Source organism: Erithacus rubecula, assembly GCF_903797595.1.
Source record: "Erithacus rubecula genome assembly, chromosome: 10".
NCBI classification, from domain to species: domain Eukaryota; kingdom Metazoa; phylum Chordata; class Aves; order Passeriformes; family Muscicapidae; genus Erithacus; species Erithacus rubecula.
Window position 1 is genome coordinate 5,011,294 of NC_136662.1, and position 25,387 is coordinate 5,036,680.

A 25,387-nucleotide genomic window follows, 5' to 3' on the forward strand; every position below is an offset into this window, starting at 1 on the left:
AGTTTTCCCACTTGTCCCATTTCAATGGAGTAGTACTTATTGTAGTAGGGATATGAAAGAAACCATGCTCAGCATTCTATATACATGGAGTTCTTGTTTGTGGGTGCTTGTTTTTCCTTCAAGATAATGGTGTTTCTCAGTATCTTTCATCTACTGTTTTTTTGTTTTGTTTTGTTTTTTGATAAATAGATGGATGCTTACTTTGATTTCAGGATTTTTTTGTTTGGGTTTTCTGTGTTTATTATGAAACGTTACTGACTGTGTAGTGAAATGATCTAATGGAACTGTATTGTAATGAAATGTATTTAGACATGAAAAAATCCTGATGTGGTATTCATGCATGGGAAATACCTCCCTTGTCATTTTCAGGGTGTTTGGCTGCTTCAGATGTCAAGGGAAAAGTTCAACAATGATGTGTATTTGAATAGGCTTGGCAGGAAATGTGGATAGAATGTGTAATTTTAGCTAAGCACCAATGCTGTAAATAATACAATTAAAGATATTTCTTACTTAATTTTCAATGAAACCTGCTTTCCTAAACCAGGTATCAGTAGATGGTTCTATTTTTATGATTTTTATCAGTTTGTAGAATGCAGTGGGAGCACTGATGATTGTTGTGTAATTCTGGGTGCAGATTAATGCAGATGTGCAAAAATAGAGGAAAGGTGCATTTCTAGTTACTTGCAGAAAAAGGGAAATTCTCTGTCAAGAAGTAGGGAAGTTGTTTGTAAATCAGAGTGTTACTTACTGAAACTGGTGGGAAGAAAACCCCTGTCTATGTTAGTGACATTTGCTTGTGCTAGCTTATCCTGGTAAATGGAGCAAAATAGCTTTTATTTGTCTTCACTATCTGAACAAACCAAAAAAGTCAAAAGTAGATACCTGCAATTCTTGAAAATTGTTTACTAGATTTCTTTGAGAGGTCATTTGTGTGTGCTCAGACTTCAGCCCCTGTATTTTAAGATATAGATGCAGTTTGATGGAGTAGATTATTGGTTCTGCCTTTTTGGTTTTCAGCAGGAGCTCTTGGTGCTATTTAGTGTAATTTTAGTGTTTGGTGAGAACTGAGTAAACTGAATTTATTATTGTGCTATTAATGTTTTGGAAATAGTGGTGATGAGGAATTTTCTTACCCTTACCCTGCTAATTTAATTTCACCTGCATTTACTTCATTTTAGATGTCATGGCTTGAGTTTTACCATGCTGGATGTTCTCAAGTAAGAGCAGTGCTGCTGCCCTACAATGATTACAGCTCTCTTGCAGCTCAGGAGTGTATAAATAGAGAGACCCGAATGATTGTGAATTTTTGTGCTAATTTTTGCTTCTTGACTTCGAATGTAAAGCAGTACAAATGTGATGTTGCTGTTTTCTTGGATCTCACTTGGAGCAGCAGACTGATCTAATTTGTTCTTGAGCTACTCAGTAGCTAAGAAGCTGTTGTCTAAGCTTCACTCAAACCTACAATATCCATATATAAATTCTCACGAAGTCTTTCAGCTCAACTTAGTTCTTCATTTTAGCCTCGTTTTTCTTCATTTGGTCGGTACTAGCAATTCTTGAGAAAAATAAAGCAGGGCAAGATCTGAATTCTGAGCCATTTGATCTGCAATATAAAAAACTACCTAAGAAAGTGATGTAATATATTAGTGGCAAAAGGCTGTAATTTTTGTGATTTTCGTGATTTTTTGTCTGCCACAAAAGTGGGGTTAAGTAGTTTCTGAGTTGGTTTTAAAGAAATAAGTTGGTCACTGTTATAACTCAGAGAGTTGTTTCCTTTCCTCTGACTGATGTGTATTACCGCACACCTGGAGCACGCCGCGATTAAATTTACGAAAGAAAACTTAACATTTTTAAGTTTACAGACAACACATATTTACTTTTCTAAAAGAGCAGTCGCTAATAAGACGCGTTTTCTCTCCAGCAGAGCTGCGGCCGTGTGAGGGATGGAGGCGGAGGAGAGCGGGGCGCAGCCGCCCAGCGCGGCTCCGCAGCGCAGCGGGTCCCTCCCCGACAGCCGCCGCCTGCAGCGCTTCCTCTGCTTCGGCTCCGAGAGCCCCACCTACCACGCCAAGGAGCAGAAACTGGCCTTTGAAAACGCGGAGGCTTTGCTAAGGCTGGTGGAAGAAGGCAGAGGCTGCGAAGTTGTTGAAGAAATCAAAGCGTTTAGTCAGGAGGGCAGAGCAGCAAAACAGGAGCCCCTGCTCTTTGCCCTCGCAGTTTGCTCGCAGTGTTCTGATGCCAAAACAAAACAAGCGGCGTTTAAAGCTGTCCCCGAGGTGTGTTGCATACCAACCCATCTCTTTACTTTCATCCAGTTTAAAAAAGATCTGAAGGAGGGCATGAAATGTGGCATGTGGGGCCGTGCTCTGAGGAAAGCTGTTGCAGATTGGTACAATGGAAAGAATGGCATGGCTCTTGCTTTAGCGGTTACAAAATATAAGCAAAGAAGTGGTTGGTCTCATAAAGATCTTCTGAGGTTGTCCCACCTAAAACCTGCCAGTGAAGGTAATAAATTTTTATTTACCTGAAAATACTGTTTTTTGAACCTTTTATATTTACTGTGGAGGTATTTTGGAAGCGCAAGTGCCATTGTAGATGAAATCTTAGTGATGATATCCTGTAAATTGCATCTTAAAAGCGTGGATGTTTGTATCAAAACTGAACCTGTTTATCTCCAAGGTAAACAGGGTTTGTTCCTTCTTTTCTGCCATGTGCCAAGAGAAGATAAAGTAACACAACTCCCTCATTTTGTTCCTATTTGCTTACAAATGATGAAATAACATTTTTTTCATTATGTGGGAAGATCTATTGACTTCAAATCTTAAAATAATAAAATGGTTTGGGTTGGGAGGGACCATAAAACTGATCCAGTTCCAAGCCCCCTGCCATGGGCAAGGACACCTTCTACTAACCCAGGCTACTCAGAGCTCCATCCAACCTGGCCTTGAACATTTCCAGGGATGGGGCATCCACAGCATCTCTGGGCAATGTAACAAATACATAAAGCTACTTACTTCTAAGGAGATTAATTCAGTAATTAAAAGTATTGCTCTAAATTGTGTGTGGCTGACCTTTTCAATGGGTGTTTGGTAGATCTGAGAATGAAACCTGCTAATTCATTTGCATGCTAGAATGATAAATGCCAATATACAGATGGTAATCCTGCTTGAGAAATGGTTTTCTTTTTCATCAGGAATTGCTATAGTCACTAAGTATATTACCAAGGGGTGGAAAGAGGTCCAGGAAGCTTATAAAGAGAAAGCAGTTTCAGCTGAGACTGAAAAACTCTTGAAGTATCTGGAGGCTGTGGAGAAAGTAAAACGCACAAAAGATGAATTGGAAGTTATTCATTTGATTGAGGAATATGGTCTAGTTAGAGAGCATCTCCTGACAAACCATCTGAAATCTAAAGAGGTAGGTAAACTTCCTTAGTTGAATTCTCCCTAAAAGTATGAATTTTCCACAGGGTAATGCTGTTCAGAGTACTAAGTCTAGATTTCTTTAAAAAATGGCCCTTATGCTGGCCCTTAATATAATTTTTACATTTCTTTTAAAATATACTTATTCAATGTACAGCTAACAGTTCTTGTAGTTAGAGAATCTCATCTTTTTGTGTTTGCCTTCTCTTTCATCATAGGTTTGGAAGGCATTACTCAAGGAGATGCCTATTTCTGTATTGTTGAGAAATTTAGGAAAGCTGTCAGCAAATTCAGTGCTTGAACCACGAGGTTCAGAAGTGGCAATAGTATGTGAAAAACTGAGAAATGAGAAACTACTAAAAAAGGTAAGAACTTTATAATCACTGCCAGCCTTTGTGGGTTTAAAATTTTAATGTTTGGTTTATTCTATTTAGAAAATGCAGTATAATGCCTGCAACTTTATTTTAAAATTTCTGTTTGTAATTTCTCATTTGACTCCCCACCTGCTTTTTGAAACATTCTGATAAAATAAGTGTATTGGCAGCTATTGGATCTTTTCTTAAATGAGGGCTGTGGCAAGCTTTGCTAGTTGGGTTCATCAGTTTCTTCTGAGACTTGTAATTTTGAAGTGAGTTAAGAAAATAGCATAGCAGCTGAGGGGAAAAACAAGATGGGTAAGGAGATTTCCCTCTTTTCTGATTGCTTTATTGTCCATCAAAATGGTAGGAAAGTAAGAGGGTTCCCCAAATAGAGAATCAAATTTTCAGGGATTTTGTCAGCAATTTTGTGAGCTGGAAGATTAAAATCAGGACACTTAAATTCTTCAGCACCAGAGCTGAATTGAGCACAACAGAAGTCCTTTATTCCCCATCCTTCTGCTACTCCTTTTCTCTGGTTTGTTCCTTAATCAGCCACAAGCACTGGAGAAGGGCAAGCAAAGATCATGGTGCAGTACCTTGATGGAAGGTAACAATGGACAGGCATTCAGATTTACTGAGTTTTGATGCTGACAGTGATTAAGGACTGAAACACAAAGATAAAGATAACAAAATGTTGATAAAGTTATATAAGTTAAGTTTATATATGGAAATAAAAAAAAAAAAAAATTGGAGTGTTTTATAGCATGAGAAAAATGTATGCTATGCTCCAAAAATAATTTCTTGTCCAGTGTTACTGTATCTTGTATAAAGCTAGTTTTAAGTTGGCTCTTTTCCTTGTTCATCTGGGCAGGGACTTTCTCTTACTGTAAGTGATGGAAAATAGCACTGGACAATCACAGAGCTGCAAAATTTTACCAGAATTCTGGTGATGGCCTCCCATTTGCTGTCAATTAGAGGATTCTTGAGAGGGAGTGAGGTCCATTATCAGTAACCCACAAGTATCAGTTCATCCAACAGCTGTGCAAAGACTGCATGAACTCATTAGATTTAACAAATTTAAAGTAACCATAAACTAAATCTGAGATTTTTTTGTAGTACTAACTTATTTTCACATTTAGTTTGTTACTTTTTTAAGGAGGTTACATTTTCATACCCTTGTTTTTGACTTCTATTTTGTAGGGTAGAATACATCCCTTCCATATTCTGGTTGCATTAGAAACTTATAAAGCTGGACATGGAAACAGAGGGAAGCTTTGGTGGCGTCCTGATGAAGACATTTTAGGAGCTTTAGATGCCTCATTTTACAAAGCTTTCAAGGTAATTATATGTCTCCAATTTGTTAAGCTTTTTAAGAGTTCTGTATTTTCTGAAAGCTTATCAAGAACAGTTCCTGGGATGGGTAACAGTTTGGAAACTTTGGCAGCAGGACTGTCCTGATGCTACCCAGAAAAAGGAAAAATGCTGACTTCAGGAGTGAAAGCAACAGAAGAAATTAAGATATAAATTATGTGTACCTGTTATATTTTTGTCTTTTATTCTTTCAGACAGTGGAACCAACAGGAAAACGCTTTGTAATTGCAGTTGATGTTAGTGCATCAATGACACAAAAGGTTTTGGGCAGTGTGCTCAATGCCAGCACAGTTGCAGCAGTAATGTGTATGGTGAGGCTTTCAATTTCTTTTATTTATGACTGTTTTCAGCTTGCATTGCTTTTCTGATACAAAGATGCTCTAAAGCTGGTTAGAAATCAAGAGGAAACTTAAACATAGTATTTTTTTGGGAGAAGGTTGCTCATTGCTGAAAGGTACTAGCCATATTCAGAAACATCTGTCTGAAGAAGTGGTTTTCTGTTGTGAATCAAACTGGTTAGGGCAGCTTTTTCACTTAGCTTAGCCATAATAAAATGGCTTGCTATAATTAAAAAAGACAACTTTATCTTATAGATTTCATTTTTTTTCAGAAACATTCACAGAAAAATGCAGATAAGATAAGAAATGCTGGGATAATTCTTATGTCTATTTGAGTTATCTATGTGGCCTTTATTCACAATTGCTTTTCCCTCAGTTTAGTATTCTAAAGTTTGTGCTGTATGCTTTTATTGCAGAGGACTTGAACTTTTGTTGGTCCTTAAAAATGGTCAAGGTTTTATGTCAGAGAGGAGAGAAGAAAAAAGGAATTATCTTTAATTACAGTAATTAGAGCAGTAGTTCAGCTCTTCTTGCACTGTTTATTTACAGTAACATTACAGAATATTTCAAGTGTAGAGTGAACCATTACTGTTTATGAGGAGCCATGATGACTTAAATACAAAAGCACTTGTCATGCTGTGTTGGTGGGAATGGCCCAGTTCAGACATTTAAAATTCAGAAGAATGTAACTGAATTATTTTTGTCTCCCTGTTTCTCAGGTTGTAGCACGGACTGAGAAGGATTCCCAAATTGTTGCCTTTTCACACGAAATGGTCCCTTGTCCAGTCACGGCTGACATGACCTTACCTCAAGTTTTAGTGAAAATGTATGAAGTATGTAAAAAACAAAACCAACCTCAGCAGTTACATTGTATTTTCTGTGTAATAAGTTCTACTACTTTGTTTAATCTCTATCTCTCTAGTACAAGACTGGATTTTTTTGATGTGTTTTATTTAGAAAGAGCCCAGCGAATGTTTTTTAATTTGCTGGATATTAAACATTGCAATTTAGAATGGCAGTACTAGGTCACAATGAGTTAGCTTGAATATTAAAATAAAATTTAAAACAAAAAAAAAAAACCCTGGACAAATATAGATAAAGTGACCAAATGTAACAAAAAAGCCTATTTGTGTAGTAACACATGGTAAAACATGAAGCTTACATCAAAAGTAATTTTTCCATGGTTTGTTAATTTCTGTATTAATGTGTTCAATATATATATTTTTTTCTCTATAAGATTCCAGTGGGTACCACTGATTGTTCCCTTCCAATGATATGGGCTCAAAAAACTCAGACAGCTGCTGATGTCTTTGTTATATTTACTGATAATGAGACCTTTGCTGGGAATACTCCTCCTGCAATGGCCCTTGCAGAGTACAGAGAGGTAAATATGCTTCTGACTGTTTATGATTAATAAATACTGTACAGAATAAGTACCAGCTCTAAAAACCTTTTAGAGATTGGAATGGTTGTGTCTTTGTTCAGAAAATAATTATATATTGTTAAAAACTTATCAATACTGCAGTTAGGCAGAATTAGTGCACATATTGCACTAATTGTGCATATTTAAAACAACAGAAATGCTAAAAGGATTTGTAATTAGCCTGCCGTGCTCAGTGTGCTGCAATGTCCCATGAAATTTTATTATTCAGGGACTGTATTAATTTCTACATCCTTTATATAATTGATGGAATAAGTTTTTATAGTTGTTACAGAATGATGTTTGATTCTCAGAGCTAAATTCAACTTTGATGTCTGCAGTAGATGTCGAAAAGTTTCAATGAAGTGATGTAGGCAAGTGTCAAGAGGATGAGGTGGCAGTATCTTGTGAAGAAAGCCCTTTGTGTTTTAAAGGGACAGCTCTGAGCTGTACAGCTTCATAATTTTACAGGAGAACAAAGAAAAATACCTTCTCCAAGCACATTGCTATTGGAAACCCTTATTTATGCAGCAAAAAACCCTTTATGCTTTGAAGAAACTATTTTTTAAACTACCAGAAATGTGTTTGTCAGGCATGGGTGTATGGACTTTAATCATTACATAGTTTCCACCCAGGTGAAATGAATACCAGAAGTGTTTAATTTGGTTTCCTTAGCTGAGGTTAGCTGTCATTCCAGGGTTGACAGGCACCCTGCAGTTCTGGCTCTGGCATTCCTTGTTTCTGTCAGTACAGCTCTTCAGACAGAGGCTTATGCAAGTGAGATTTGGCCCTCTGGCCTATTTGAGTAACTGCATATGTGCACATGTTTTACTCTGTATGTGTTTTGATATTGTTTCTCTCTTTCCTCTAGAAAATGGGTATTCCTGCTAAGCTGGTTGTGTGTGGCATGACCTCCCATGGCTTTACAATTGCAGACCCAGATGACAGGGGGATGTTGGATATCTGTGGCTTCGATACGGGAGCTTTGGATGTCATCCGAAACTTCACTTTGGATTTCATCTAAGGTTTTTAGGCACCTGCTCTTCCCAGTGGGTCCATTGCTGGCAACAGACTTCACCCTGGGAATTCCCAGCCAAATACACTTTATTAGCTTATGGCATACTGTATACATATCAGAATGTTACCAGAGATGGTGGCACTTCAAGCATTTCTGACTAGAGCTTCTCACTAAGGTTAAACAGAACTTCAGTCTCATGCAAATCTAACAGATTCAGAGAAACTCAGTGCTTGCATCTCTGGTGTCAAACTGTCAGTAGCCAGTCATCCCCCTGCCAGAGGAGGTGGCAGCCATGTGTCACTGCTGTCACCCTGGAACTTGGCGCCATGCAGCAGCACACTGTGCATTTGGACACGCCTGGTAATGGCTGGCAGTGCAGTCATTCACCCTTCAGAGTCCTGCAGCCCTGCTCCATGCCCCTTCAGAAGGGCATCTCCACTTCTCAGCCACCTTCCTTGTATCCAGCCTGCTCATTTTCCCAAGGCAGTTGGTTTCTTCCTATACACACAATCAAAACTCTAGTTGGACTTAATTCCCTGACCAGCCTGAGCTCTGTATGAGCTGGAGATCCAGAAAGCATCATCCCTTATGTGACAACCACAGTAACTGTGCTCTGAGTTCTGTGGGCCAGCAACAGCCAGCCTGGATCTGTCCCAGGGGGTGAACAGAACCCCCTGTTATGATGGGATGATGGCAGCACCACAGTGTACTTTACAAACCCTTGGTCCTGGGCTTCACCAAAGTCTTCCTGGCTATCTTGGCCTGCACCACATGAATTACCCCATCCCTGTTGTTCTACTGCTTTGAGGAGAAGGGTGGTTTTGCCTGGGCCCAAGGAAGACACCACTGCAGCAAACACTTTGTGTCACCATGCTGGACCCTGCTCTTGATCTCCACCAGTGCTGGAGTTAGCCCAGACACCAGCTTGACCACATCCAGCTGCTCAGCAGGGTAAGTGAAGAGGGCCACAAAGTTATCCAGCTTCTTTGGAGTTCCATTGCTGCAGATATCCCTGCTGCAGCAGCACCTGCTGAGGACATGCTGCTTTCATCAGCCACAGGAGGTTGTACTGCAGGATGGCCAACTTCTTGTCCCCCAGGACTTCAGCAGCAGCAGAGACCAGCAGTGCCAGGATGCAAGTGGATCATCTCCAGAGTGCTGAGCACCACCTTAGAGTCATTGAGGAGGGTGTAGAGGAAGCTGAGGAGCCCCAGAGGCCAGGCTTTGGTCTTTTAGGATTGAGAAAGTCCCTTGCAAACAATCCTGAATGAAAAGGGGTCCAGGAGGGTTGGACATTCTTCAAGGATCTTAAAAGATGCAGGCTGTCCTCATGTGCTCAAAGATGAGCCAGTGGGGAAGAAGACAGACCTGGTTGAACAGGGAGCTTGTCACTGGAACTCAGGTAAAAAAGACCTCTGGAAGAAGGGGCAGGATGCTCTTGAGGTCTACAAGGACATTGTTAGGTTATGCAGGAAGGTTAGAAAAGTGAAACCCCAGCTGGAAATTAATTCGGCCACTGCCATAACAGGTAACAAAAACTGTTTTTGCAAATACATCAGCAACAAAAGGAGGGCCAAGGAGAGAATCTCCATCCTTTATTGCATGTGAGGGGAAGCATTGCCATAGAGGGTCAGAAAAAGGCTGAGGTACTTGATGCCTTCTTTGCCTCAGTGGTCAATAGTCAGACCAGTTGTCCTTGGGAAGACAGAAACAAGGAACAAAATGAAGACCCTGTAATTCAGGAGGAAACAGTGACAATTGCTCTACCTAAATGTTCAAAGGTCCATGGAGTCAGATGGAATCCACCCAAGGCTCTCTCCACCATTTGTCATCAATCCTGGCTGACCAGGGAGGTCTCAAAACGACTGGAGGTTGGTCAGTGTGGCACCCATGGAGCAGAAGGGCTGGAAGGAGGATCCAGAAAACCACAGGCCTGTCAGTCTGCCCTCAGTGCCAGGGAAGGTTGTGAAACAGATCATCTTAATCACACAGCACATGCAGGACAGCCAGGGATCATGGCTTTGTGAAAGGCAGGTTCTGCCTGACCAACCTGATCTACAGTGAATGGTGACCTCCCTAGTGGATGAGGTAAAGGCTGTGGATGCCATCTCCCTGGCCTTCAGCAAAGCCTAGGACACTTGTCACAGCATTCTCCTGGAGAAGCTAGGAGCCTGTGCTTGCACAGGTGCACTGTTTGCTGGCTAAAATACTGGCTGGATGGCTGGGCACAGAGGGTGGTGACTGAGCCACCTCCTGCTGCTGGCTGGTCACCAGTGGTGCTCCTAAGGGCACTGTTGGGGCCAGTCCTGTTCAGTGTCTTTATGGCTGATCTGGACAAGGGGATTGAGGGCACCCTCAGTTAGTTTGCAGATAACACCAGGTTGAGCCAAAGAGGAGTTCTGCTGGAGGGCAGGAAGGCTCTGCAGAGGGGTCTGGACAGGCTGGATCCATGGACTGGGGCCAATTGAGTGGGGCTCAACGAGGCCAAGTGCTGGCTCCTGCCTTTGGGTCACAGCAATCCCCTGTATTGCTCAGGTGGGGCAGAGGGGCTGGAAAACTGCCCAGTGGATGCTGGTCAAGAGTGAGGGAACTTGGCCAGCTGTGCCCAGGTGGGCAAGAAGGCCAAGGGCATCCTGGCTTGGATCAGAAGAGTGGCAGCAGGACCAGGGAATGACTTGTTGCTCTTTACTTGGCACTGCTGCCCAGGGAAGTGGTGGAATCATCAGCCATGGAAGTGTTCCAAAACCATGTGCACCTGGTGCTTAGGGACATGGCTCAGTGGTGGACCTGACTGTTGGGTTGATGGTTGGACTTGAGCTTAAGAGCTCTTTTCCAACCCTCATGATTTTGTGATTCTTTATTACCTTTTCTTGAAGGGAAAACAAGAAAAGCAGATGAGGAATCTCTTTTTTTTTCCTGTTGCACACAATTTAAAATAACAGTGAGAAGTTTGCTAAAAGAGCTTACAGGGTTACATAGTATATAAATGAATTTCATTTATAGTAGACTATAAATATGGAGAGATTTTTAATTTCCCCCATTGCTGTGGAATGCTTATTTGCAAGAATAAATTCATTAATTACTTTTAGAATGGGGCTGGAAACAAATGGGCTTGGTATTTTTAATAATGGCAGTTTACCAGCAACTTCATTGAGAGGGACTTTTCGTTGGACTTCTAAAAATCTTTGTATTTTAAATGTTACTAATGTTCAGTGGTTTCCATGGTTACAGCTAAAATCTACAAAACAAGTTTTTTCTGGTATGTATTGAGACCATGTGACTGTGATACAGTGTAAAAGTTACCCAGGGACATTTTATACTGATAAAACTGAAAGTGCAAGAGCTCATGCTAATCTTTTTCTCTCTTGATTATCATCTGGATTTTCAGGAGGAAATATGCCTTTAGATAAATTGAGGGGCAGTTTCTGCACAATACCATTTCAGAAGCACTAGTTTAGAATTCAGACACTTTACAGGAAGTTCTAAAAACTGTTTTAAGTAGAAAAAAACCTTGGAAATGATTGGGATTCAGACCTTGTCACAATTACAAGAAGCATCAGCACACCTTCAGTGAGCAAGATTAACAAGTGCATGTGTCTTGGCCTGCTCCCCAAAGCTGAGTGGGAACTACCAGAAACAAAAAGCTACATTTTTTTATTTTTCAAAAGAATGTATTCAATGACTCAGAAACAATCTTCTTAACAGGAGAGTATTTCATTTTTTTAATATCTTTTTGTAGGTTAGTGTTACTTCTGATTTAATAAATTAATTCAAGCTAACATATTTCAAAACTACCTCCAGTTTATAGTGACCAATTCTTAAAAACTTTTATGAACTGTACAGTTGCCCTTCTTCATGTTCACAAAATCTGGTTTAGGAAGTGACTGAAACTGGATTCTTTATTTTTAGTTTTTTTATTTTTTGTCTGATAGTAAGAGTGTAACAAAGAGAAAGTCAGTGAGTATTCTGCCACTTTGGAACAGAAATTGATAGCAATTTGTGTGTATATGTATTTAATTCTGTGTTTTCTATATGTGTGTATAGGGGGGAAGTTAAAAGATCTCTTTAGTAGATCAGTCTTACAAGGTTTGAAAGGTTTTTTAGTGATGCTTTTATGACTTCCTATAAAACATATGTATTTCAGCCTCTTTTATGCTAATGCAGACTAATTTAAACAGTGAATTTGATGTTAATTTGAAAATAATGGTGATTTATAAAAATTTCATGTTTACCCATAGTGATAAATTACACATAAGACCATATTTTTCTGCCTAAAACCCAAGCTTTTAAATGTAAAATTGAAGGTCCTATTATACTTTTAGTACTTGTAGCACTTTTCATTATGCCTCATTCTTATTGATTATAAATTCAAAGCTTACATTCTGTAGCTGGGATATCTCTTTTGGTGCTAAAATAAGATATTACATGTTACTGAAGGTATTCTGCTACTTACTTACACTCTCCCTTAATGAATAATCACTCCAGAGAGGGAAGCCTTTCCTGGCACAAAGCAGGGCTGAAGGAGCTGCTGGGTAGAGCGTTGCCTTTCAGCCAACATGAATGTAAATCACTCCTGAATTCTCACAGAGCAGCTCTGGCAGGATGCTGGGAGACACAGGACTGCCACCAGCTCCTCAGGTGAGTTCTAGAACAAGCCAAGTGTTCCTACAAAAGCTAAGACAGCACTTTTGGGTTTGCAAAAACGGCCATTTTGGTGAAAAACTGCATATCATTTTCAGCATCTAAACAAAACACCATGAATATGGGGAGTAAACTCATCTGCTCAGTACTTGTTAATAATTATTTCAAGTAAATGCACTGATGTTTTGGGGTTGGGTTTGGTAGTAATGCATTTTAAATGACACAATAGTCAAACATCTGATTAGGTGTTTCCTTCTAAGCTAGAGATGTCAAAAATAACTGATAGATAAGTATCTTTTGCAAGTACTTTTTCTTATTTGGAGTAGTATTTGTGAAGTAATAGGAAATATTTTGGACTAAATATAAAATGAATACTTAAAACAAGTGTTTCAAGTAACTTTCAAGTAAATTCATTGCAAATAAAAATTAGAATAGTTACTAACAGTTTGTATGGTTATATAGTGGTGATGGATCTTTGGAAGCAGTCCAGTTTAAAATGCAATTTCTTGAACTAGAGTGTGGAAGTAAAGATGAACTTTGATAGAAATGGTAGATCCCTGTATCTGTTGACACTGGATAGCTGTGACCAGTGATGAAAGGTAGTCATCCTTGCTAGGGTACAGAATCTGCTCCTAATGATTTATTGTATCTCTGGATTAAAAACCTTGTCAGGGGCCTGTGTGATATAAAACCAGCACTGATGAGACCCTGCTGCCATCTGATCCTCCTTCAAGGCTTGCACAGAGAGGGGAAATTAAAGTAAATGCTGACAGCTGAAATTTTATAGTGTGTGGTCCTTTGTTTCTGGGAGTTTCTGGTTTTGCCATTCTCTTCTAGTAAGGGGCATAGAAGAATGATGCTGCATAGTCCTTGTCCATAGACTGGATCTTTTTTATGTGCCCATACACTGAATTTTAGGGGACAGCATGACTCATTTGCCATAAGATGCATTTGTCCTGTTTCTAGTCTTTAGTTATTAAACTGGTAATTTCCAAAGCAACATCTAGAACACGTAAAGAGGCAAAAATTACTGTAATGCTTCAAAAAGAATAAAAAAAAATGAGCTAAGACAAAGTTGCTAAGCCTAAGCTTTAGTTCAGTGTACAATAAACAACCTACCCTTTTACCCATAAGGAGAATGAAATTAATAGTGATCTTTGCATTGGAAGAACATTGACTGGAGAAGCAGAGAAGGGGCTATAATTGTGCACTGCAGTTTATCAGTAAATATTGAGCAGGGACAAGTTTAAAGCTAGTTAATTTTATTCAAAATACTGAATTAAATTCAAAATACTGTATTAATGAAGGTCTAAATGCAGAGTGCAACTGTTTCTGATACCTAACATGGTTTCAGTTTGCCATTTCCCTGTGACCCCCTTGGCAATTCTGGAGCATTAGACTATTGTGTGGAAGACTTTAACATTCAGGCACTTGAGCTTTAGGAAGGAAGAAAAGCATGTTGTGGCTGGAAGCACAGCAGAAATTAAACATTCTTCTATAAGGAATGAAGATCAAAGGTCAGGTTTCTTCATGGAAGGGACACAATGATATGGAGAGGGCAAGAGGCTCTTGAACTTTTAAAAATAATGCAGTGAGCACATCAACATCGTGTAATAAACTGAATAATGACCATAATAATTTTGCCAAGAAATAGAATTTCATTTCAGGAATTTTAGACTGGAACAGGGAGTAGGAGAGTTTGAGGTGCTTGTAGAATTAGTTGGCAGTCCTGTGTGTTTGAAAAAAGAGAAGTCTGAAGGTAGGTGTAGTTCTGAGGTCAGCAGGGCCAGTCTGAAATGCTCACTGTGTGAAGGCTACTGATAATTACTAATAACACTAAAATACCTTGCTGCTTAAAACCACTGTTAAACCTGATTGTTAAACATAAGTTTTAAGGGCGTTTATGTTGGTCTTTTACATTGCTGTTGTTAACTGGTGCCCATAAATGGGTATGGCCTTAAAGGCTATTCAACAAAGTACATATCCTTGGCTTAAAAACACACCAGCAGTTTGGGAAATGTATTTTAATAATGGCTCTGTCTGTAAGAACACTATGAAAATATTTGTCTGCATTGCAAATTCTGCTTAACCCTGTCCTGAGCTCACAGGCACCATGACAGAAGCTTTAGTTTTGGTTGGTTCAATTTATTTCTTCTTTTGCTGTACCCTTTTCTCTGTTAGTGTTGGGTTTTTTTTCTCCATCTTGTCACCTCAGGCCTATACTTGAATCTTTTTTCACAAGCTGTCATCCATTCCTTTTTTTACACTTTTTGCCTCTGTTCTTCTGCCTTCTTGCTGTCAATGAGTGTGCTCACTTAGCTCCCTGCACCAGAACTGATGGCATAGTATTTAAGGTTTTTAGTAATTAATATTTTTTTCTGTTCTGTAATTATATAAATCTCTTACAGAACATTTAATTTGCTATACCTGACAGATTTTTGGTAAAACTCTGTAAAAATCAGTGACAAAAGTATACTTTATTTATTACAAAAAATCCAGCATTTGCTGTGAATGGCTTGATTTGAAAAAAGTAACCTCTTACAATTGGCTTTTCAAATGTAAAGTTTTTTTTTTCTAGAATTAGTTCAGTGATTTGAAACTTTTCATTTTTTTAAATAGTATCAAGCTGCTGTAATGCAGAATTAGGAAAACATTCAAATTAATATTCTGGATAAACAGGCAGCTTCTTTGCAATATTGATGAAAAAGTCTGTGAATAATAATCTATAGACGTAAACCTAAGAGAAGAATAATTTGTCTGTCTTCTGCATTTAATCCTTTTCTTTAGTTTCTATGAAATTCCACCAGTTTCTAGGTTTATTTTGCTGTCTGCAGTGGTTTTAAATGCACAGATATGCTGTAAGCAGCTATTCTAATGACTTTCTTGCTGGAATGGTAGAGATTTCATCTTACCATGACACAGTGGAGCAAGAGTTCTGGGGAAAAGATAAAACACTGACCAGGACAGTGTTTTATGGATATGCTACTCTGAGGGAAATCATAAAAGATTAGCTAATTTCAGCAGAAGGTATGGTGTCTTTAATATGTGTGCTTACATATCTGGATTTATAATTTTGATACTGCAAAGTGTGGTTTCTTTAGGTATTTCTGCATTCTGAATTTAAGTTTAAATATATATATATATTTGCATATATATGTGGTATGTTGAAAACTTTGACAAATGCTTCATTAACAAATAATGAATAGAAGTAACTGTTTTCCTAATGTTACCAGCTTAAGAGTTAAGCACAACTAGTTACAAATAAAATGTCTTTTCCTTCTCCTGTAAAAGTGCAGTTCTACTCTTTAAAAAGTAACAAATTTACAGCTCTGTGTGCTTCATTAAAAAACTCAGTGTTTGTTTCCAGCTTCTGCTTCTTAGAAGCATGGCATTTAAGATGGATGAGCAGGTATCCAGATTTTCTAGTGGATAAATTTTAATATTTAGATCCCAGGACAAGCCTATTTTAAGATAAACAGCTTTGTCCTGGAGACAGTGTGGGGGGGAAAAAATTGAATTTTTTAATGACTATTCTCGAGGTTCTTCATTTTGGTGTTTTTTTGTTTTTTTTTTTACCCCTAGATTAAAACCACACTTTAACTGCCATATTGTGTTTAATTAACTTAAGCATAACATGGCTTTGTGCCATCCAGTAACAAAGGCACTGTCTTGCTGCTACTTTCTGTGAAATTGTACACAATGAAAAAACTGTTTGGATGGGAAGCCTTAATATGGTTTAAAAAAATAAACATAATTAACCCTTTGGGTGCCTTAAGCTAGATCCTATTTAATGATGGGGCACTCACTTGCATCTGCAGGCACATAGCTTGTTTCAACAGCTGCAAGAGAATTTGTCTTAAGTGACAATGCCCTGGGATTTCCAGAACTTGGAACTCAAAGGGGTATTTTAGACTACTGGTTAAAAAAACAAGCCTCTAAACAGGGAACAAAATGAAAAGGTCTTTGAAAAATTCTTTTTCATACTATTGTTATTATTTTTATGTGATGGGTTTATCAGCTTTGGGGACAAAATTATTGTTAAGGTTCTGGTAAAAACATCACTGGCTGAAAAATTCTACACAGAGAAAAAGAATACTTGGTATTCTTATATGACTGTATGTGCAAAATAAATTGCTTTATTAAGTATAAATTCAGAGAGATTCACATTGTGTGTTTACCTTGATGACTGTGTTCTAGCACCATCCAGTAAACTGCAATAATTAAAATGAAGCAAGGTCAATGTGTTGAATTAGCTGATTACATGGTAAAGATGCACAATGCAGGCAACTGTATACTAAAGACTTTCTACAAATGATGCAGTTTAAACTGAGTTCAAACCTGCATCACAAAAATTAAGCTGTCAAGTTTAAATGATACTCTTGCCATCCTGGTTAGCTGGAATTAAAGATTGATGTTTTTTTTTCCCTTGAGGAGAAAAAGTAGTTTAGGTACATGCAATGCTGAAAGCAATGGAAATAACAGGAGTCTTAATTCACAAAAAAGTGAGTAAAAATTTAATTGACTAATGATTTTATTCTAATATGTGCACCTTTAGTTGTGTTATGGTCCCTTTAACTGAAGAATGGGATCTAATTTTCTACTTGCATATGAACTTCTTTGAAATAACCAAGAGTCTTGGCATTGCCTGGTCTGGCTTTGGATGTACATTGTACTGAAATGATGGAATTTTAGTAATTTCTTTTAGACATGTAACTGAAAGTTAAAATGGCTAGTAAACTGCATTCTGACTGTAGAATTTAAGTACTAAATAAACTCTATGCATATTAGACCTGCTTCACTTGGTCTTGTGTTTGATGCTATTGTTGCATTGGTTGTAGCACAGTGTGCAGCTGCAGCTGAGTGCCTGAGCTGCCTGGCCCCCTGGAAGGACATTCCTGAATGGCAGTGCAGACTGGTACCTCACAGGGCAGAGCAAAGAGGAAAGCTGTCACTCCCTAAAGCTGCCAGAATCTTTATTCCCTTTTCTGTTCCATGGGACACACACAATTTGGGAGCTGGGTGATCAGGCACTGGAATACAAGAGGCAGGCATGCACACACCAATATCACTACAATATGGGATTCCTTCACACTTTAGTTTGACAGAGAATTATATTTAAAGAAACCATTAAATTAAACTGACAATTTATTGAGACAAAGCTAGAAAGTAAACTAATGTGCAGCAAAACCCACAGGATTCTTTTTGCAGAGCCTGGACTTCCTTGGAGCAGGATGCAATCACCATGGAATGACATCACTGTCTCACTAAGAACACCAGGAGTTACATAATGTTTGCTAATGACCATCTGGGTTGTGGGAAAGCTGAGGCAAGGACACCAAGTAATTCACCAAGTCCATAAAGTCTTTCTAAGTGATCTGTAATTCAGAAAGCCATGGTTTGAGGTTGTTGAGTGCAGCTTGTGCTGTGTGTCTGTGATCTGAATTAATCTGAAATTCTGTTCATACAAAGGAAGATGAAGCTAAGCTAGAGACAGTAGTTCAGTAATTTGCTTTCATTTGACACTGATGAATTAAAGGAAGCAGTTTGCCTTCCTCATGAAGTTTTTGAGTATCTGTTGCACCTCCAACACAAGTCCCATTGATAAACACTCTTGGAACCTATCAAGAAAACAAAAGTTGCATTAGTTACTTTTTGCAAAAAAGGTAAACATTCAAGCAAGCCCATGTGGACTCCAGTACATACAATCATTGTACTCTTCTACATCAGTGGATAATATTAGTGTATAACCTATAGTTCTCCAGAATATTTACAGAGATGGGAAACTTCATGTGCCCCTTAAAAATGGGATGAAGTCACTGTGTGGGTGATTGTAATAAATTCAAGTGAGACTATATAAAATAAAATACAAGTGTTAAACACAATGGTTTGAATACACAAATGAAAAATGGCTTTGATAGTTCCATTATTTCAGTGGCAATATGGCAAAAATCAACTCTGAGGGATAGCCAGAGGGGTTCTAGAAGAAGAGAACCCTCCTGCAGTATTTAATTTAAAAGCTTGTATCCCAAATTTAAGTGTCACAAAAAAATTAAGGACTTGCTATGGATATAACCAAGAGTGATGTGTGTAGCCCAAGCTGTTACTTGTTACATACAAGAGAATATACTCACTGTTCTGCCACCAGTCATCTTTTCCAGAATGTCTTGGAACTGCCTCCCGTTTGTCTTTACATCCAGTTCCACAGCTGTGTAGTTCACATCCAAACCCTCAAACAGGTTTTTTGCCATTTTGCAGTAAGGACATGTTGTTTTAGAGAAAATCACCACCTGGTTGTTTGAAATAATGTCCTGTGTGCTCAAAAAAGAGAATTCAGCGAGCTTCCAGCCCATGCACTTTGAACACTACTGAACAGTCATGAAAGTAATACACAAATTAAAAACCTGCTGCTAGAGTAGCAAACACAGGAAAATCTGCAGCCTAGGAGGATCAGGTTCCAGGGCTGTGGATAAATAAAACTGCCAGCATGGCTGGATAATCATAATAAACATAGGAACAGGTTCAACAGGCAGAAATATTTACAGTATTTCTTTGTATAAATAAGAAAAGGCTTGAAGTGAATGGCTTTTATAAAGCTGACAATCAGTAAAAGCAACATAAATAAAGCTACCTGTATTTGATTCACAGCAGCATCATTGGACAATCCTGCAGAAGCGGTCTGGATGTTCCCCATTCTAGAGCTGAAAAGAAGTGACAGTCAGATATTCGAGCTTTCAGAGAAACGCCACATTACCCTGCTTTGTTTGGATATTGAACTGAGTTCTCCACGCAGTTCGCTTGAGCCGCAAAGCCTGCAGCTCCTTGGTGCCTGCAGGGACGGGCGCGGCTGCGAACAGCGCGGCGGGGCCGTTACACGGGAAACGCTCCGGGCGCCGGCGACAGCCACACACACGTGTGACAGCGCGACAACAACACAGCCAGCCACACACACACGTGTGACAGCGCGACAACAACACAGCCAGCCACACACACACGTGTGACAGCGCGACAACAACACAGACAGCCGCACACACACGTGTGACAGCGCGACAACAGAGACAGCCACACACACACGTGTGACAGCGCGACACCGACACACACAGACAGACACAGCCACACACACGTGTGACAGCGCGACAACAACACAGACAGCCACACACACACGTGTGACAGCGCGACAACAACAGAGACAGCCACACACACACGTGTGACAGCGCGACACCGACACACACACACAGACACACACACACACACAGCCACACACACACGTGTGACAGCGCGACACCGACACACACAGACAGACACAGCCACACACACGTGTGACAGCGCGACAACAACACAGACAGCCACACACACACGTGTGACAGCGCGACACCGACACACACACACAGACACACACACACGTGTGACAGCGCGACACCGACACACACACACAGACACACACACACGTGTGACAGCGCGACACCGACACAGACACACAGACACAGACACTGACACACACACACACGTGTGACAGCGCGACAACAACACAGACAGCCACACACACACGTGTGACAGCGCGACACCGACACCAACACACAGACACACACACACGTGTGACAGCGCGACACCGACACCAACACACAGACATAGACACACAGACAGACAGACACAGACGTGTGACAGCGCGACGCCGCCCGCGGAACGGGCCCGCGCTCCTCGCCCTGCCGGGAGAGCGGCACCCCGCCCGCTCCGACCCCTGCCCTCATCCCCATCCCTGTCCTCATCCTGATCCTGACCCCGAACCCTGTCCTTGTCCCCGTCCCGGGCCCTGTCCCGACCCTAATCCCAGTTGCGGTCCCGGTCTTGATCCCTGTTCCGGACCCTCTCCTTGTCCCGGTCTCTGTTCCGATCCCAGTCCCGACCCCTGTCCCCGTCCCGACCCTAATCCCATTCCCAGTCCCGGTCGCGAACCCTATCTCTATCCGTGTCCCGATCCCAATCTTTATCCCTGACCCAGTCCCATGCCCAGTTCCGATCCCAGTCCCTGTTCCAGACCGTGTCCGTGTCCCGGTCCCTGTCCGATCCTTATCGCTCTCCGTGTCCCGATCCCGCTCGCTATCGCAGTCCCATTCCCATTCCCATTCCCATTCCCATTCCCATTCCCATTCCCATTCCCATTCCCATTCCCATTCCCATTCCCATTCCCGGTCCCGGTCCGGTGCCCCCGGCCCGCACTCACCGCCGCCCCCAGCCCGCCGCCGCCCGGCGCAGCGCCCCCTGCAGGGCCATGGCGCCGGCCGGAAGGGGCGGCGCTCCCTCAGTCCTCACGGCGGTCCGACACCGCTCCGCTCAGGCCCCCGCGCCGCCTCCCGGGGCTGCCCGCAGCGCTGCCGGTTCGCCGGGACCGCCAGCGGCACAGGCACAGCACGGGGGCAGCTCGGGGATGGCACGGGGACGGCACGGGGACATGGGGATGGCACGGGCATGGCACAGGGACAGCATGGGAATGGCACAGGGACAGCATGGGAATGGCATGGGAACACACAGGGACAGCATGGGCATGGCACAGGGACACACAGGGATGGCACAGGGACACACAGGGATAGCACAGGGACAGCATGGGGATGGCACAGGGACACACAGGGATGGCACAGGGACAGCATAGGGATGGCACAGGGACACACAGGGACAGCATGGGGATGGCACAGGGACACACAGGGATAGCACAGGGACAGCATAGGGATGGCACAGGGACAGACAGGGACAGCATAGGGATGGCACAGGGACAGCATAGGGATGGCACAGGGACAGCATGGGGATGGCACAGTTTGCACCTTAAATGAGCAAGCACCCGGTATAGCTGAGCGCTGGAGTCTTACCCTGTAGTGTCTCTGTGGGGAGGAGATAGGCAGAGCCCTCTGACAGTGCCAGGATACAGAGATGGAGTCTCCTCTGACCTCCCTTTCCACTGCAGCTGTATTTATATTGTCTTCAGTGAGTGATGGGAACAGGTGAAGTTATAGCTGACATAATTTCCTGCTTAAGCGGAGTTTGATTTTAGTCATGAGCATATATGGGGGTTATTGACCCAAAGCTGGGTCATGGTTTGGATCATTCCTTTGGCTTGTTACCTTTGTCACCTGCATTGTTCCTGCCAGAGCATGACCGCAGCGCCTCTGTGCTGCTCCATCCTTTGTTTCCTACTGCGCTGATTCCAGCAGGGCGAGACAAACTCGCTGGGCGCTGCTCCCTGCTTTGTTCCCTCCTCCGAGCAGCACACTGAGCTCCTGCAGGGATCTGCTCCTAAGGCTGCAGCCAGCTTGTCCCTGCTGGACTACTGCCAATGCACACGCTCCTTCTTGCTCAGCTTGCTTTTTCAGTGTTCTCCCCAGTGAGGGCAGCCTGAAATGAGAAAGGAAATCAGAGCAACATTTTCCGGAAACTTGGAAATAAATCTCTTTGCTGCCGTGTGTGCAGCTGACTGTGCAGTGCACCATTCCCTGCTCCCCGAGCAGCAGAACGGAGCAGAATTGAAATGAGGGGATTTTTGGTGTCATTGTAATGCAGTGACTGTGTGTCTCACGGAAAAGAAGCATTGCTGTAGGGCAGCAGGTGTACAGCAGATGTACAGAAGAGATGTTTCTGAAGAGGTGGCACTGGTTTAGGGGATACACTGGGGCTTTTGGATGAGGCATGGAAATGAGACTTGGCCTGCTTGGAAACATTTAAATTCCTGTTTCAATTTTCATGACCTGTAGTTCCACTAATAATTCCAAATCCAGTTCAGGAAATGATACTGTTTATTCATTATGGCTTTGTCTTCTAAACACATAAATATTGCTCCATACCCATTGACAAATAAATATTGGCAGTGATTGGTATAATTCACCATGGGTGTTGTGGTTCATATTTGTGTGCTAGACTATTTCAATACCATATTTGAAATGTTTTAAATACACTTGTGGTGCTCTTGAGTTGTTCTGACACAGATGGGGATATCACTAACATATTGAAACAGGGAATTCTATAGGCTGCTGCCTTCTAGTCTGTTTTGTCAGTCTCAGCACATGTTACTTGCAAGAAGAAAAATGACCCAGTTCTGTCTTTTGCAAATTTAAGATGGAATAATGTTTTCTGCCAGTGTTGGAGAGTGTTAAGAAAATTATGAGCATCCAAGGTTAGAATAAGCCATGATGAGAGCTTGCTTTGGGGCCTCAAATCCTGCAGTTCCCCAGGGGGTACCAGTTCGTTTGGTTCTTCTGGGAGTGCTATGCTCCCAGGTTTTTGTGTGTTTGAGTGAAGAAATTAACCTGGAACATGGAGGGAGCACGTGCCAGCTGCAGCTGTGCAGTTGTTCAGGTGAGCAAACAGAGCAAACTGAGCTCTGAGGTCCCAAATTCTGTAGGGTAACGTAGGATATGCTCCATGGCATTACTATTTGTCCTTCTTCAGATTTACAGGCAACTTTTTGCTAATGACCTTTTCTTTTTGCTATGGTCTTTTTTTTTTAAAGGACATTTTTGTGACTGATAAAACAGAGGCTTTTCTATCTTTTTTAAACCCAGCTTTATATACAGGATACAGGAGTTTTTCTCTCCAGCCTGCAGAGTGAGAGGCACACACAGTGTGAGAGAATAATATAGTCACAGAATATCCTGGGCTGGAAGGGACCCTTAAGGGTCATTGAACCAAACTCCTGTCTCTGGGGCACAGGACACCCCAATAATCCCACCATGTGTCTGAAAACATTGCCCAAAAGCTTCTGGAACTCTGGCAGGTTTGGGACCATGACCACTGCCCTGGGGGAGCCTGACCACCCTCGGGTGAAGAACCTTTCCCTGATGTCCAGCATAAACTTCACTGATTCTGCTCCTTTTACACAGTTTTCCTGAGGTATTCCTGTGACCGTGCTGTCCCAGCTGATGCCAACCACGTGCTGCAGGGCTGTAATGACATAAAACCCCCTTACCACCCCCAAACCCCACTCAGGGCCCTTTAAAACCTCTTTAGTGTCACTAAAACCACTCCTAGTCCCACAGCAAACCATCCCAGCACCTCCAACTCCTCCCAAACCTCCTCAGCACCTCCAAATCCATTTTTGCTCCCTCATCACACTCTAAAGCCCCATTTGCACCCCAAAACCTCTTTAGCTCCATAAAACCCCTCCCAGTGTACCACATACTATCCTAGCATCCCCAATCCTCCCATAAACCTCAACATCCCCGAAATACTTTCTAGTAGTGCTTTAGCATCTACAAACCCCTCCCAGCACCTTAATAAAACTCCCTTAGCACCCCCAAATCCATCCCAACACCCCCATAAGCCCTCATTAGCGCCACCAACCCCCTTCCAGCACCCTCTAAACCCTTTTCAGAACTCATTACCCTCACCCAAACCATCCCAGCGCCCGCGCCGTGACTCGGCGCACACCCGGGAGCATCGAAGCTCCAGAGAGGAGAAGCAGCGCCGATAAATTTAGGCAGTGATGGTGTGTAAAGGCTCTATTTTCACACAAAACACGGGAAAGCTCTGTGTGCCCCGGAGGCAGAGCTACGTCCACACGCACCCGCCCCGCCGTGAGGGCGGAGGGGGCGTGGCCTCTCTCCCTCCGGCCGGCCCCGCCCCTCTCGGGGGCGGCCCCACGTCGCTCCCCTGGCAACGCGTCCGGCGTCGCCCCGAGTAGGCGGCGCGGCGGCGTCGGCTCAGGCATTCGCGGCGGGCAGCCCGGGGCGCGCCGGCGGGGTCCTGCGGCGGGCGGCGGCGGCCGGAGCGGTGGCGGCCGGGCGAAGATGGCGGACGTGCTGAGCGTGCTGCGGCAGTACAACACGCAGAAGAAGGAGATCGTGGTCAAGGGCGACGAGGTGATCTTCGGAGAGTTCTCCTGGCCCAAGAACGTCAAGACCAACTATGTCATCTGGGGGTGAGCGACGCGGCCGGGGGAAGGGGCGGCCGGGGGGAGAAGTTGCCCCGAAGTTGCGCCCGGGCAGCGGGGACGGCGGTCCCGCCGCGCTTTGCCCCCGGCGCCCCGCGGGGAGCGAGCGGATGGGATCGGGCGGGCTGCTGCCGCCTCCCGCGGGGCCTCGCGTGTCCCGCGGGCGATTCCTGTCGGCTGCCGGGCAGGCAGCGCTCGCTGCTCCCTTCGGGAACCTTCCCAGCTCCTGCCCTGAGCCGGGGCCCGGCCGCTCCGCGCCTCTCGGCGCTCCTGTCCTGCAGACTCATGCGATCAGATGCCTGGAGGCAGCTTCACCCAAGTTTTTCCGGGTGTTTGGCCAAAAAGAGGCGTTATATTGTTCTCCGGACGCTCTCGGGCGCGCCGTGGCATTCTCGGGGTGTTCTGCCCGGGTTCGGGAGTTGCAGTGGGTGATCCTGACGGGTCCCGTCCCGCTCAGCCTGCTCCGTGCTGCTCCTGCTGCCTTGGCGGGGCTGTTTCTCATCTCCTGCAGATTTGCTGTAGCAGAACAAAGGCAGCGAGGTGCAGGGTGACGCTGCCTCTGAGCTGTGCAGGTGCTCTGCCCCCACCTGAGGCCTCTTGCTGGGCAGCACGCTGCTTCCTACTCGCTCACAAAGTAATAAACAAGTAGAGAGAGTGTTATGTGGCTTTCGTGATTGTATAAGATAAAATAAAATGGTTTTAGAAAGCTTCTAGAAAATGAGGGTTTTTACCTGTTGAATTTCTTATTATAGTATGGATTCCTTGCACTGCAAAGGAGTTTTTTGTTTGACTTTTCTCAGAATTTAGCAGCTGCTTGTTTCTTGATGTCCTCACTAGGAGGGTTCCAGTGAATCTTTTTCAAACTTAAGGGGGAAAAACCATTCTTGTTAAAGCTCAGGTATTGATCAGA

The 25,387-nt window shown here is 42.8% G+C and overlaps 3 protein-coding genes across 4 annotated transcripts in view; 2 read left to right on the forward strand and 1 right to left on the reverse strand.

Moving 5' to 3' along the window:
• Positions 1-1,928: 1,928 nt before the first annotated feature.
• Positions 1,929-10,620, forward strand: RO60 (Ro60, Y RNA binding protein). 2 transcript variants are annotated; one of them, XM_079313520.1, is made up of 8 exons: positions 1,929-2,505; positions 3,194-3,414; positions 3,638-3,784; positions 4,979-5,116; positions 5,344-5,460; positions 6,207-6,320; positions 6,725-6,871; positions 7,779-10,620. In XM_079313520.1, the coding sequence occupies exons 1-8, from the start codon at positions 1,944-1,946 to the stop codon at positions 7,929-7,931; spliced, it is 1,599 nt and encodes a 532-aa protein (XP_079169646.1). In that variant the 5' UTR covers positions 1,929-1,943; the 3' UTR covers positions 7,932-10,620. The 2 variants fall into 2 exon arrangements, with proteins under 2 accessions (XP_079169646.1, XP_079169647.1); XM_079313521.1 differs by having other exon boundaries at positions 2,138-2,276.
• Positions 10,621-17,693: 7,073 nt separating this feature from the next.
• GLRX2 (glutaredoxin 2) lies at positions 17,694-20,876 on the reverse strand. The gene is made up of 4 exons (XM_079313554.1): positions 20,785-20,876; positions 19,195-19,264; positions 18,698-18,874; positions 17,694-18,184 (listed from the first exon to the last, which is right to left on the reverse strand). The coding sequence occupies exons 1-4, from the start codon at positions 20,832-20,834 to the stop codon at positions 18,065-18,067; spliced, it is 417 nt and encodes a 138-aa protein (XP_079169680.1). The 5' UTR covers positions 20,835-20,876; the 3' UTR covers positions 17,694-18,064.
• A 3,385-nt stretch (positions 20,877-24,261) lies between these two features.
• CDC73 (cell division cycle 73) overlaps positions 24,262-25,387 on the forward strand; it is a 95,803-nt gene continuing 94,677 nt past the window's right edge. Inside the window, exon 1 of the mRNA XM_079313522.1 lies at positions 24,262-24,465. Within this exon, the coding sequence (XP_079169648.1) occupies positions 24,335-24,465 (131 nt within the window). The 5' untranslated portion in view covers positions 24,262-24,334. The remainder of the gene's footprint in view (positions 24,466-25,387) is intronic.